Source organism: Odocoileus virginianus, chromosome 3 (assembly GCF_023699985.2).
Source record: "Odocoileus virginianus isolate 20LAN1187 ecotype Illinois chromosome 3, Ovbor_1.2, whole genome shotgun sequence".
Lineage (NCBI taxonomy): Eukaryota > Metazoa > Chordata > Mammalia > Artiodactyla > Cervidae > Odocoileus > Odocoileus virginianus.
The window spans coordinates 5,532,050-5,546,702 of NC_069676.1; the positions used below are offsets into that span (position 1 = coordinate 5,532,050).

General features: G+C 48.8%; 1 protein-coding gene across 1 annotated transcript in view; it reads left to right on the forward strand.

Moving 5' to 3' along the window:
• Nucleotides 1-14,653, forward strand: part of CPAMD8 (C3 and PZP like alpha-2-macroglobulin domain containing 8) — a 100,280-nt gene that overhangs the window by 34,353 nt on the left and 51,274 nt on the right. The window contains exons 14-20 of the mRNA XM_070462298.1: nt 1,696-1,879; nt 3,484-3,656; nt 4,241-4,390; nt 4,765-4,926; nt 6,842-6,984; nt 10,562-10,624; nt 13,680-13,911. Of these exons, the coding sequence (XP_070318399.1) occupies nt 1,696-1,879; nt 3,484-3,656; nt 4,241-4,390; nt 4,765-4,926; nt 6,842-6,984; nt 10,562-10,624; nt 13,680-13,911 (1,107 nt within the window). The remainder of the gene's footprint in view (nt 1-1,695; nt 1,880-3,483; nt 3,657-4,240; nt 4,391-4,764; nt 4,927-6,841; nt 6,985-10,561; nt 10,625-13,679; nt 13,912-14,653) is intronic.

Consider the following 14,653-nt stretch of genomic DNA (forward strand, 5'->3'; position numbering starts at 1 on the left):
GGATCCCATGCAGTATCTTGCATTGCACTTGGTCTCCTCCAGTCTGATGGTTTCTCAATCTCTCCTTTTCTTTCATGACCCTGACATTCTTGAAAGGTTCACTTTTCTTTCTGCTGTTCCAATTCCCCAAATTTGGCTGTGGGAGCACCTCTGGGCCAGCTCCTTAAACAGGTAAGTTCTTTTCTCCAGTGGGAGGTAGAATGACATTTATTAACCACTCACAGTGAACAGGTTCTGTGTTGAGAATAATATATTCATTAGTGCATTTATCATCTCATTGGATCCTCAGGACCTTCTCTCCAGGAGATATAACCTTATGTTACAGATGGGGAAACTGAGGATCAGAGAGGTGAAATGACTTACTCAAGGACCCACAGCAAAAATGATACTCACCACTCACCACCCCTCCTCTGAGCATTCAGGGTGGCCCAGATGTTTGGGGAAAGTCATGAATTGTAAATCATACAGCATATGAAGGAACCCCTGGGCAAAGACCCAGAGGAAGACTTCTCATGCCGCTTGTTGCCTCAGTGTTGGATATGGTCATACTCTAAGCCCTTGGGGAGGTCACAGAACCTGGGAGACTTTGGCTGTAACACAAAGAATGAGGGCAGCTTGGAGGTTAAGCATGGGGCTCTGGCTTCTGCTCTTTGGGGTTTGAATCCTCTTCCTACAACTCACTAATGTTGAGAATGGACCAAGCTTCAGTTTCCCCCCTCTGGAAACTTGGGGATTATGATAGAACCCGGCTCATCAGTGTATAGTTTCAGTAAGAAGTATTCAGTATCAGTGAGAAGTTTCAGCCCACTGCCAGCACTTGCACCTCTGAAGTTAGGAAATAGTCCCCGAGACCATCCCCCTACCTGACACCAATTGCTGAATTTGAGGGTCCTCAAATCATCTTTATTTTCTTTAGTTTCTAGAGGGATTCACAGAATCTCTGAAAGCCGTCATACTCACAGGTACAGTTTAATACAATGAATGATACAGATTAAAATCAGGCAAGGCAAGAGGATCCTAAGGTAGGGGCCAGATGAGTTCTGAATGTGAACTTACAGTTGTCCTCTCCCCACAGAGTCGAGGACAGTGTTACTTTGCCAGTAATGATGTGTGCCTACACGCATGGTGTACTGCCCACCAAGGGTGCTCACCTGAGCCTCAGTGTCCAGGGTTTTTGTTGGGAGTCAGTCATATAGACATGGTTGACTATCTGCCTGGCTGGCCCCAGTCTTAATCCTTCCATAGGTCAAACTTACATAGTGTGCCCCAAGGTCCCCACCATAAATTATGTTGTTAGTATCTGGTGTGGTCCCGGACCCTAGATAAACAAAGACTCATCAGGCAGAACATTTCAAGGCCTTCGAGATCAGCCCCAGGAGCAGTGGCCAAAGGCCAGACCTCTTTGGAGGCTAGGTTCAGCTACTTACTACACTGCCCTCCCTGAGAGCTTCCACGCCCTTATGACATTTCACCCACACCACAGTTCCATTCTCAGAGCATCAGCTGGGGTGGCTGTGATGATGTAGTCACAGCCAGGGACAGATACTGAGCGTTCTGCTCTGAGGCCAGTGCTCCTCCGCAGCTCTCCTGGCCTCCTTGTGGCCCCAGAGTGGCCTTCTCCCTCAGGTGAGCTGTGACAGTGGTGCTGTTCTGTGGGTGCCAGGCAGGGTCCCTATGCTTGCATGTCTCCCACAGGTTGGGGAAGATGCCTATTTCCCTGTGAAGTCCACGTGTCCCTGCAATTTCACCCTGTACTACGAGGTGGCTGCGAGGGGCAACATTGTGCTCTCAGGCCAGCAGCCTGCCCACATCACCCAGCAGAGAGGCAAGCGGGCAGCCCTGGAGAAACCCATTCGCCTAATGCACCTTTCTGAGACAGGTGAGCTCATCCCCAGGCTGGAGGTTCCTGTTCTTCCTTCTGAACCATTGAGACTGGGATGGGCATCCCAGCAAGGCATGGTAAGCAGAATGCATCCAGGAGGGGAGCCTGCTTCAGGGCAAAGGGCACACACCCCAGGCAAGGCTGGACTGGGACTAGGAGGGTGGGCAGGGAGCAGTTGCTGGAGGCAGCTTCTCTTGAGGCCGCCATGGGCTGGGCCCCTGAGCAAGTCCACACTATACCATGCTGCCTTCTGTCAACCCCCTTCTGCTTTTGCCCAGACTGATTCCCCATTAAGGAGTCCTTCTCCCTGCTTTCCTTGATGCCACATGCTCCTCACAAGACCCATCTTCTCCCTTGGGTCTTCCCATCCCTCTCCTCTTCACAGCCTCTCTGCCCAAAGCGGGATCCCCAAACTAAGGACCATGGACACTTGCAGGGTATTCTTTGTGGTGGGGGCCATGCTGTGCACTCTAGGGTGCTAAGCAACATCCCTGATCTCCACCTGTTAGTTACTAGTGGCAATCCACCTACACGCAGTATGACAACCTGAAATGTCTCCTGATATTGCCAATGTTTCTAGGGGGGAAAGTGACTCCTGGGTAAGAATCACTGAGATAGATGATGATATATTCATAGATAGAACCATCAACAGATAAATTGATAGATAGATGGATGATAGAGTAATGGATGGATGAAAAAGTGAAAGTAAAAGTGAAAGCTGCTCTTTCTGATCCCATAGATGGGTAAGTAGATAAGTAGATGTATGTATAGAATCATCAATAGATAAATTGATAGATAGATGGATGATAGAGTCAAGGATGGATGAAAAAGTGAAAGTAAAAGTGAAATTTGCTCTTTCTGACCCCTTGGATGGATAAGTAGGTAAGTAGATAAGTAGATTCATGTATAGAATCATCAATAGATAAATTGATAGATGAATGGATAGTCATGGATGGGAGAATAGTTTCATGGATAGATAAATAGAATCATCAATAGATAAATTTATGGATGGATAGTCATGGATGAATAGTTTCATGGCTAGATAAATAGAAGCATCAATAGAGGAATGGATAGATGGATGGATAGATAAAGTCACGGATGGGTGAATGGATGGTTGGGTGGATAGACAGGTGATAGATAGGGAGACAGGCAGCAGAGTTTCTCTGATTCTAAGCCACTTTCTTACCCTCAGACCTACTATGTTTGGGGCCAGGTTATTCTCTGTGGAGCTGTTCTGTGCATTTTAGGGTATTGAATAGCATCCCTGGCTCCTGCCCACTAGATGCCAGTAAAATCCCCAAGCTGTGACAACAAAAATGACCAAATGTCCTCCGGCGATCAGCACTGCCCTGGCTGAGAACCACTGGCCTGATCAGGGCATTTGACATTGTGCACCCACATCCTCTTGGGTTTATCATCCTTTCTGGGTGAAATAACAGGGAACGTGAGTTGCCATGGAATACTTGCTCTGGGCCTGGCCTGGGCTGGCACCTCCTCATGCCACACCCCATGGTAACCCGCATGGTAAAGCCGGGCAACTGGGACATTGCTGGTCCTACTGTGAGATGCTGCATTTTCATGTCTCTCCTTGCTTATCTTAGAGCCTCCTCCAGCCCCAGCACCAGAGGTCAGCGTGTGCATGACCTCTCTCCAGCTGGCCGTGACCCCCAGCATGGTCCCCCTTGGCCGCCTGCTGGTCTTCTACGTCAGAGAGAATGGAGAAGGGGTGGCTGACAGCCTCCAGTTTACTGTGGAGACCTTCTTTGAAAACCAGGTAGAGTACTGGGAACCAAACTGGGGGAGGGAGAGGAGGATAGGTAAATGTCATCGGGGCTGGAGGCTCCAGGGTGTCGAGGCTGGGGCGGACTGTGGACAGTTACCAGTCAGACTCCAGGTGATGTGACAGGCAGGATGTAAGGACTGTCCTACCTTCAGGAATAAAGGAAATCTAAGTTGCATCTTGATTGGGAGATCCTCCAGAAGTCACCCAGATGGGACTGCATTCATACACACAGGAAAAGTCGGCAGCTTTTCTCTGTCCCTGCTGGGCTCCAGACCTAAGGGACACCACTTAGGTCCCCCAAACCTGGTTCAGCCTCCTGTGCCCTGACCACGTACCTTCCAAAACTGGCTGCAACATGTCCTCTGCCACCACCCGTCTCCCCACCCCTCCCCACTCCCATCTTCTGCACAGAATGTAGCAGTTGTACCAGCCTAGTTCTTGTCACCCAACCCTCCGCCCTTGTCCTCACCAGGGTGGCAAAGCCAGGGTCCTGACTCTCCTCGGAGGGTGGAAAGGGTGGGTGGGTCTGGAGAGTTTGGCCAAGTTCCTGATCCTTCTGCTGTGTTTGGGTCCAGGTTTCACTGACATATTCAGCAAATGAGACCCAACCCGGGGAAGTCGTCGACCTGCGGCTCAAGGCTGCAAGGGGCAGCTGTGTGTGTGTTGCTGCCGTTGACAAGAGCGTTTACCTGCTCAGGTCTGGGTTTCGGCTGACTCCCGCCCAGGTGAACTGGGGCCCTCAGATGCTGCATTCTGGCACCTGCATGGAGGTCTCTTCATTTTCATTAACTGAACACAATCCATATAAACCCAAATACTCTCTCTCCGCTGGGTTCATTCTCAGCAAACCCCACCCCTGTTGTTGCTTGGGTATAGTTGAAAGATCTTGGAGTCAAATCCAATGGGACATTGTCCGGGTCCCACCTCTTCAGCCCCAGTCTGCCCATCTTTAAAATGGGTTAATGCCCCAACTCCTGTCTCCTCTAAGATTGGCTCCCAGTGATCCATGTGAGAGGAGATTGAGATGGGAGTGTGCCAGAACAGTTGGGGTTGAAAAGAAACCCTCATTTGACCAGTCCCTGTTGCCCTTTGCCTGTAGGTGTTCCGGGAATTGGAAGATTATGATGTTTCCGATATCTTTGGGGTGTCCAGGGAGGATGGACCCTTCTGGTGGACTGGGCTCATGGCCCGACGACGCCGGCGCTCCTCTGTCTTCCTGTGGCCTTGGGGCGTCACCAAGGATTCCGGGTTTGCCTTTGCTGTAAGGAGAGGTGGTCTTGAACCCCATCGTCCCCTTCTGAGCTCTTCTTCCTCTGAAACAAAGGGTCTCAGGGTACAGAGCTGGGTCAGGGTGGAAGCTTCCAAACTCTGAGTGCTACAGAATCTTTTTGATTCTCCCCAGTGGAAGGAAGCTTGGAGGCAGACCTTCCCAATTTGCAAAACAGATGAGAGCAGAAAGAGTGTTCATTGATAACTTCAGCTTTGTTCTGGAACAAACTAGAACATTGTTCTGGAGCGATGACCTTGAAAGTGCTTTGGTGGAAGGAAAACCTTCACAAGGGCTTCCCAGGTGGTGCGAGTGGCAAAGAACCCGCCTGCCAGTGCAGGACACATGGAGATGTGGGTTTGATCCCTGGATCGGGAAGATCTCTAGGAGGAGGAAATGGCAACCAACTCCAGTTTTCTTCCCTGGGAAATCCATGGGCAGAGGAGCCTAGCAGGCCACAGTCCACAGGGTTGCAGAGTCGGACACGACAGACGCAGACTTAGCATGCATGCAAACCTTCACGATGTGTGTGGGTGCTGGGTTGTCAGGTGGCAGCCTTACCCTTGCTGACATTTATAGCTCACATCCATCCCCTTCCTTCCTGGCTCCAGGGACCGGGGAGCTACTGGGGGTGCAGTATACCCAAGCATCATTTCAGCCCACACAAGCATTCTGGTGGTCTCCACTTGAATGCATGAGGGCACTTTTCACCCCCATTTTTAAATCATTTAAAAGGCATCCTTGGGAATTCCTTGGTGGTCCAGTGGTTAGGACTCCAGACTTTCACTGCCGAGGGCCCAGGTTTAATTCCTGGCTGGGGAACTAAGATCCTGCAACCTGCATGGCACAGTCAAAAAAGAAAAAAAAGGCATCCTTTTCCTCCCATTTTTATTACAGAAATTTTTCAAAAATATAAAAAGTAAGTTAGTAAACACCTGTAGATCTACCATCTTGGTGCCACAGTTAACATTTTGCTATGTCAAATGTGTGCATTCGTGTTTGCTCAGTTGCTGCAGTCATGTCTGACTCTTTGCAACCCTATAGACTGTAGGTCACCAGGCTCCTCTGTCCATGGAATTCTCCAGGGAAGAACACTGGAGTGGGTTGCCATGCCCTCCTCCAGGGGGTCTTCCCAACCCAGAGATCAAATGGCATCTCCTGCATTGCTGGTGGATTCTTTACTGCTGAGCTACCTGGGAAGCCCATTAAATACATATGTATATTACAACAGTAATAATTGAAACTCACAGTCATTGGTTCTGGGTCTGGTTAGGCACTGTATCAATTGATTTTTTTTTAAATTGAGATGAAATTCACATAGCAGACATTTAACCCATTTAAAAAAATTTATTCTTTCTTTATTTTTTGGCTGTGCTGGACATCACATAGGATCTTAGTTCCCTGACCAGGGTTCAGATCTGTGCCGCACTGCATTGGAAGCACAGAGTCTTAACCACTGGACTGCCAGGGAAGCCACAATTAACCCATCTTAAAGTGAACAACTCAGTGGCATTTAGTACATTCACAGTGTTGTGCAAGCCAGTACCTCTGTCTAGCTTCAGAACATCTTCATCACCCCGAAAGAAGATCCCATCCCCATCAACAGTCACACCCTATTCACCCTCCCCCAGCCCTTGGCAACCACTGATCTGCCCATGGTTTTAGACAGTTCATATAAATAGAATCCTAAGAGATGTGGCCTTTTGAGCCTAGACCACAGACATCCTGACCCCAACTCTGTTCTGCCCTGGATGGTCACATGGTCTCAGGTCCCTCTTAGTCCGTGTCACCAAGCCTAGAGAGAGGACTGACTCCCCCAGGGCCACGCAGCAGCGGTGTTGGGCCAGTGACTTCTGGAGCCACCATATCCACTTCCCCATTGTGGGTCTGGGCGTTGTCTGTTGCCTAGGAAACAGGACTGGTGGTGATGACAGACCTTGTGAGCCTAAACCACCGGCAGGATGGCGGCTTGTACACTGATGAGGCTGTCCCCGCCTTCCAGCCCCACACAGGGAGCCTGATGGCAGCAGTATCCTCCAGACAGCCCCCCAGGTAATTGCCATTACCTTGAGCAGGGTTGTCTAAACTCATGTTGACATTTGAGGCTGGGTCATTTTCTGTGGTGGGGCCATCCTGTGTACTATAGATTACGGAGCAGCATCCTTGATCTCCACCAACCATATGCCAATAACACCCCCCTTCTTCTGGGTGTGACAACCCAAACCATCTTCAGACATTGTCCAGTGTCCCCAGGGGGCCAGAATCTCTGCTGGCCCAGCAGGTTGGAGCACTAAGCGCTTTGACTCTTCTCCCCCACCCCTGTTCTCTCAGCCCCACCCACGTGCTTGAGGTTGGGGGTTTGGGGGTGCAGAAGAGAGAAGATGATGTAACAGGGGAGTAGCTCTGCCTGGGGACAGAAGAATTGGGGCAGGGTGGGTATTTGGAGTTTGGTCCTCTCATTCTGAGACTCTGCTTAGGAACTTCTTTCTACTCCCCTTTCTCCCTCCCACCATTCCCTCCTTCCTTTGCTTCCTCTCTCTTTCCCTTTCCCCTCTGACTCTTTATCTTTTGAAGTTAGACACCAAAGTAATTAATTTTTCAGCCTTTTTTATTTTAACTCAAGCATTTAAGCCTTTTGAAGGTTATGAATTTTCCTCAGACTATTGCTTTGGCTGCATCTAAATTGTGCTAGGAAGTGTTTCCATTATTGCTGGGTTCCAAATAGGTTGTAACTTGTGGAACAGTTACCTTTTGAGTTGTGACTTGCCCAGGTATGTTTTCAATTTTCAAGTAATTTAAAAAATTACTACCTTTATGTGTTTCATCAATGTGGGTCAGATGGGCAGTGTGGCCAACAAACATTGTCTGTATGGTATCCCTTGTGGCCCACAGACATGGTCTGTATGATATCCTTTGCCTGGTTTTTGTCTTAGAGACTGGCTATATGGTCAGTTTTTGTAAATGCTCACATCTACTTGAAAAGAATATCCAAACCCCTGTCATTGGGTACAGGAGTCTCTATGTGCACTTTTGACAGTGGTACCCAAATCCTCCATATCCTTGCTCATGTTTGTTTCTTTGTCTGTTTGCTAACTTATCAATTACTGAGAGAAAAGAGTTCCGATCTGCCCCTGGGATTTGTGGCTTGGTCCGTTGTCTCATGGAAAGCTTTGTTTCTTGGGAGGTGATGTTTCCTCTTCTCTCACGTCTCTCCCTATGTACCCCTCTTTTGTTCCTCCATCACTCACTGTCTTCTTTCCCACCTTCTTTGTTCTCTCTGCCTCTCCCACTAGCTCCTCAGCACCAGGTCGCAGCCAGCCAACTAGGGAAGGGAGAGGGTGTTTTGCAGACCTTGCCCCCCCCACCCCCAGATGTAAGGGTGCAGAAGCTGGGAAAGGCAAGGCAGGCCTTGGATGCACCCTCTCTTGCCAGCTTATCCAATGAGAGTCCCAGAACCAAGTGGGCCAGGGATGGGGTCTGGTGATCATCAGTGCCTCAGTAACTGGGTCTCTTTGGAGACCTTGAGGGTGGCCTGCAGATTCCTCAGTCCTTGCTCTGAGCCAGAAGTGCCCCAGAGGATCTGCCCTGGGGAGGGTGGTTGGCTATGCATGATAGTCTTCTTCCTTCAAACCCTTTCTGCCCCAATCCCAAATCCTTGGGAAGGACTGAGCCTTCCCAGTCCCCTAGCCTTCTCTGCAGTGGTTCCTGGGTATCTGAACCCTCCAGCTTCTTCCTGCCCGAGTCACACAGTTAGCAGGAGTGTGATTAACCCACGAGAGTCCTAGTTTTCAAACTCCACATCATGGCATGGACAGATCAGGCTCCCCTACAGTATGCTGGAGGCACACGAAGGCATTTCCAAGATGTGGTTGAGTGAGGGAGGTGGATTATTGGCTCCTGGGCATCCCTCAGCCAGACACTTCTCTGGCAACCTGGAGCCTCCCATGTGCATGCCTCCTGAGAACTTGGCCTGGAGTGGGTCTGCAAGCAGCCTCTAAACCCCAAACCACAAAGGCAGTTGTAAATTCCAGTGCAGAAAGGCATAATAAAGGCCTTAAAAAGCAAATGTCTATTCCTTTTTTGTAATTGGATAATGCATCCTCCCTGGAGAAGGGAATGGCAGCCCGCTCTAGTATTCTTGCCTGGAGAATCCTATGGACAGAGGAGCCTGGCCGGGCATAGTCCATGGGGTCGCAAAGAGTCAGACATGACTGAGTGACTAACACACACAATGCATCCTTATTCAGAAGACAAGGTATTTTCCTTATGCATGTGGTAGAATATGAAAGGGTGTATCCTTTCATATATCCATAGGGTGTATTCCTTTTTGAAAGAGTATGAAATTTTTCCCTTCTAAGAGGCAAAAATGGTTACTAATTCCTTAACTATCCTTCTAGAAATTTTCTGTGTAAATTTGTTGTTCAGTCACTAAATCGTGTCTGACTCTCTGCAACCCCACGGACTGCAGCACACCAGGCTTCCCTGTCCTCCACTATCTCCTGGAGTTTGCTCAAGTTCCTGTCCATTGAGTCAGTGATGCTATCCAACCGTCTTATGCTCTTCTGCCCTCTTCTCCTTTTGCTTTCAGTCTTTCCCAGCATCAGGGTCTTTTCCAAAGTGTATACACAGGACTTTAAAAAAAAACCACACACAATGGGAGGATACTATAATACTGTTCTCTACCTTCCTTTTTTAAGTCAACAATAAACCTTAGAGACCGTTCCATATCGGTACATATGTGCCTACCTCACCCCTTTTCACTGACATATAATATTCTATTGTGTAAATGTACTATCATTTGGTTAACCAAATGCCCTATTGATGAAGATTCTGGCTGTTAGTTAATTCTCACAGTGCTGCAGTTAACCACACTGTCTTTGCACATGGGTCTGTGGTTAATTTCAGTGTTCATCTCTCAGAGAGGCAAATTGAAAGGGATTATGAGCATTTTTAATCTTGAGAAGATCTGCCAAATGTCAAGTAGGGCTTATTAATATTATTTTTTAAAGAATAGGACAGTCCCTGAGGAATATGGGCTCTGAGGCTTCTGAGGATAAACAAAGAATGAAAGCATGTGAAAAAGAATACACACACACACATATATAATTGAATCACTTGATGTACATCAGAGTCTAAATGTACACAGCATCAAGTATCCTTTAATTAAAAAAAAGAAACTAAAAAATGAAAGCACAGAGGAATTGGGGGAGAGGGAAGAGTTCCATGTAGTGATGCAGAAAAACATGGCAAACCCAGGGAGGGATATTAACGAAGGAGAGGACTCGGGGTGGTCTCTGTGGCCCTTCTTACCTTCTAAGTTCAGTGTGTGAGGCGCCACTATCATTTTAACAAGACTCTGCCAAGCCTTCGATGCCTCACTTTTCTAACTATAATCAAGTAGAATGTTGACTAAAATTCTGCCAGGTGAGAGAATTAACACGTCACGTCCTTGTAAAGTAGAATACTAACCTTTCCAGGTAAGAGAATTAAATAAACCATGTAGCATATTGACGTGTTGGGTGAGAGAATGAACATATTATAGCCTAATCCAGTAGAATGTTAACTTACCAAGTAACAGAATTAAAGTTATGAAACTTTAATCATTTCTTTTTAAAAAAATTTTTCGTAGAGCAGAGAAGAGGAAAAGGACCTTCTTCCCTGAAACATGGGTTTGGCACTGTCTCAACATCAGGTACAGTAAGATTTCTTTCCTTCACTGCCTTTATGGGCTGACTCAAGGCACTCATGAAAGATTGTTCCCAGTGGGTTTGCCTGGAGAGTGGACACCAACATTTGAGTAAGCCATTGGGCATCCTTTTCTAACACATAAAACGCAAAGCTATGAAGTCAGCCCCAAATCCCAGTGCAGCCTCGGACATCTGCCCATGAAATATGAAATGCGAGGGCTTCGTGCCTGTTACAACTCCCTCTTGGGGTAACTCTATCCACTGTGTTTATATAACGAGCTCATTAAAATGATTACAGTTCCCTGAAACATGAACTCAGTTCCACCCACCTACCACCCCCCACCCCCTTACTCCTCAGGGGACTTGGGCTCCTGCCCGCCAAACAGGCTGCTTTTCTCAGCACATTTCCTTTCTACATTGTTTTCTCTTTCCACTTGCCTTGAAGCAGCAGCGCTCTGCCAAATTCTTGCCAGTTGCAATTGGTTTTTTTCTTTCAGTGTTTATAGTGTCAGAACACCAGTGACACTAAGCATTTTCTTTCGATGCTTAGAGTCAGAAGGTAGTGGTGACCTGCCCTGGGAAACCAGTTAGGCATGAAAGTTCAGACCTCGGGGGCCAGTGGGTGGACCTACTGCTGAGCTGGGGTCCCCTTCTCAGCATGAGATGCCAAGGCACACTCTTAGCACAGGACCAAGCGCACATCGGGGGTTTCTCAGGCAGCCCTCACTGATGTGTGTGTCCTCATTATGGGCAATCTTCCCTGCTGGTCAGAACAGATGCTGATTTTTTTTAAAAAATTTATTATTTATTTTTGGCTGGGTCTCTGTTGCTGCAAGAGGGTTACTCTCTGGTTGCAGTGCAGACTTCTCGTTGCGACAGCTACTCTTGTTGCACAATGCAGGGCCCAGGTGCTCGGGCTCAGTAGCTGTGATACACAAGCTTAGTTGCCCCATGGCCTGTGGGATCTTCCCGAACTAGGGATCGTCCCGAAGTAGGGCTCGAACCTATGTTCCCTGAAATTGGCAGGCGGATTCTTACCCACTGGACCAGCAGGGAAGCTCAGGCTGCTGGTTATTGCATTTTGTAATGGGAGTCCATATTTAAGATGTGCTGTCTGTCCATCATCAGAGATGTACAGAAAGTAGAAGTGTATTTACTTTCTGTGTGCAGATGTGTTAGGCACTGAATAGTGTTTTGGTGCCAAGAATGGCACCTGAACAAGGCAGAGAGAGTCCCCTCACTCATAGAATTTGTGTTTTATGCCCTTAAAGCCTTCATGCTTCAGGAGGGCCAGTGTTCTCATGGAGGGCTGGGAGTGGGGCGTGGGAGGAAGTGCAGGGACCCTTCGGGGAAGCTGGAGAGACTCCCAGGGCAGGTGGAGCCCAAGCTGAATCCCACAGGATAAACAAGAAAGGGGTAAAGGAGTCCAGGAGGTGGGCCCCATGTGGGCAAGAGCTGGGGCTCCGGGGAGGCAGGAGGGGCTAAGAGGAGGAGGCAGGGAGTGTGAAGGCCGAGCGGGCTGTGATGGTAGGTGTGGAGAGCCCCAGAGCATGGCTGGGAGGCATTTGGCATTGGGGGGGCTCTCTCTCCTTCTGCTGGCTTGAGTAAGGGTGAGTCGGAGAGTGTGGATCTGAGACTAAGGAGGAGGTTCTTGCTGGGCCCAGGCAAGGATTAGTTAGCTCTTTTTTTCCTAATTTTTAAAATTTGTAAAATAACATTAACATAAAATATACCCTCTTAACTGTTTTTAGGTTTGCAGCCCAGTGGCGTTAAGAGCATTTATATCATTGTGCTACCATACCATCACCACCACCCATCCCCAAAACGCTTCTCGTCTTGCAAAGCTGAAACCATGTGCCCATCAAGTAGTAATCCCCACCCCTCCCTCCTTCCAGGCCCTGGCATCCACTCTTCTTTTTGTCCCTGTGAATCTTACTGCTCTAGGGGCCTCATATACATGGAATCATACAACATTTGTTGTTTTGTGCCTGGCTCGTTTCACTTAGCATGATGTTTTCAAAGTGCATCCACAGTGTGGCATGTATCAGAATTTCCTTTCTTCTTAAGGCTGAATAACATTCCGCTGTATGGATGGGCCCCTTAAAAAAAATTTTTTTTATGGTCTCACTGTGCACCTTGTGAGATCCTAGTTCTCCCACTGGTTATGGAGCCCAGGCTCCCCACAGTGGAAGCTCAGAATCTTGACCGCTGGACCATCAAGGAAGTCGCTGGATGGACCACATTTTGTGTATCCATTCAGCCTTTGGTTGACACGTAGGTTACTTCCACCTTTTGGTTATTATGAATAATGCTTCTTTGAATATTGGTGTGCAAATATTTCTTTGAGACCCTGTTTTCAATTCTTTGGGGTATACACCCAGAAGTGGAGTTGCTGGATCTTATGGTAATTCTGTATTTAATATTTTGAGAAATCACCATATGGTTTTCCACCGTGGTTGCCCCATTTGACATTCCCGCCAGCAGTGCACATGAGTTCTTTAAATGTTGAATGGAATTTACCAGTGAAGCCATCACATCCAGTGCTTCCCTTTTTGGGGAGACTTTGATTACTGATTCACTCTCCTTAATCCCAGGTGAAGCTTTTATAATGGCCTCAGCAGGCTTGAAAAGTCACACAGACCGGGAGCAGGGCTCCACAGGAGTGGATGGGACAGGGAGGCCAGGCCAGGGAGCGTGGATATTCCCCGGGGTGGCTGGCTGGCCCTCGGTGTGCACAGAACAGTTGGCTAAGACCATCCGGAGCTGATGAAAATTCTTCCAGATGGAAGATGCTGAGCTTGAATTGTTGCCATGGTGACAGCCTGTGACCCTCACAGAGGCAAGGATGGATGCCCAGATGCTGCAGGGCAGTGTCCCATCACCCAGTGAGGCCACCTGGGTCAAGCTTCTGGGAAGGGGATGGAGAGTTCAGGTAGAGGAGAGAGGAACAGCCAGGCATCTCCCTGAAACCCAAGGCCATGTTGCTGGATTCCTCAGATCCTGCTGGGCTGCTGCCTCACAGCCCCGGATAACGGCTCATGGTTGCCCTTCTTTCCACAGTGATCCGTCTGGCGAGGAGACACTCCGTGTGCAGGTCCCTGACTCCATCACCAGCTGGGTGGGCGAGGCGGTGGGGCTGTCCCCCGGGAGGGGCCTGGGCATTGCTGAGCCCACTCTGCTGAAGACCTTCAAGCCTTTCTTCGTAGACTTCACGCTGCCCCCCTACGTGGTCCGTGGGGAACAGGCCAAGATCCCAGTCAGCATCTACAACTACATGGACACCTGTGCTGAGGTACCAGACCCGTCCTCTGCAAACAGCCTTTCCCATTACCAGCTGGCGGGGGAGGCGGGAAGGGGGCGGCATCCTTGGTGTCAGGAGGCGGGGAGAGTTGTGGAGGGGGATGGGTTTGAGGGGCACAGTACCTGTGATGTTGCGTAGGCAGGGGGAGGTGCAGTCATCTAGGGGGGCTGTGGGGCTAGCATCTGTAATATTAGCGAAGCAGGGGCTGGATGGATCAAGTACTGCTTCACCCGCCGTCTAAGCCTGGCCAGGTTGTGGGTGGGAGTGCATGGCGGGGCTGCAGGTTGACAGATGAGATGGAGCACCATCCTTGACCCCGGGCCCCTCGGGGCTTTGGGTGGATGAGTGTCATATGTAATGACATGGAGTCAGGGGTCAGCAAGCCTTCTCCGTAAAGGGCTCGAGAGTAAATATGTCAATCTTTGCCAGCCAGAGGGTCCGCGTTGCAGTTACTATACTTGGCCGTTATGCGGGAAGGCAGTCACAGATAACACGCCCGTGAATGGGCCTGGCCGTGTTCCCATAAATCTTTATTTCTGGATACTTGAAATTTGAGTTTCATTTGACTTTCATGCATCACAGAATGTAATTCTTTTTAATTTATTTATTTGGCTATGGGTCTTAGTTGCCATATGCAGGGTCTTCATTGCATTATGTGGGATCTTTCACTGCAGCTGATGGACTCTGTTGTTGTGGACTTAGCTGCTCCTCAGCATATGGGATCTTAGGTCCC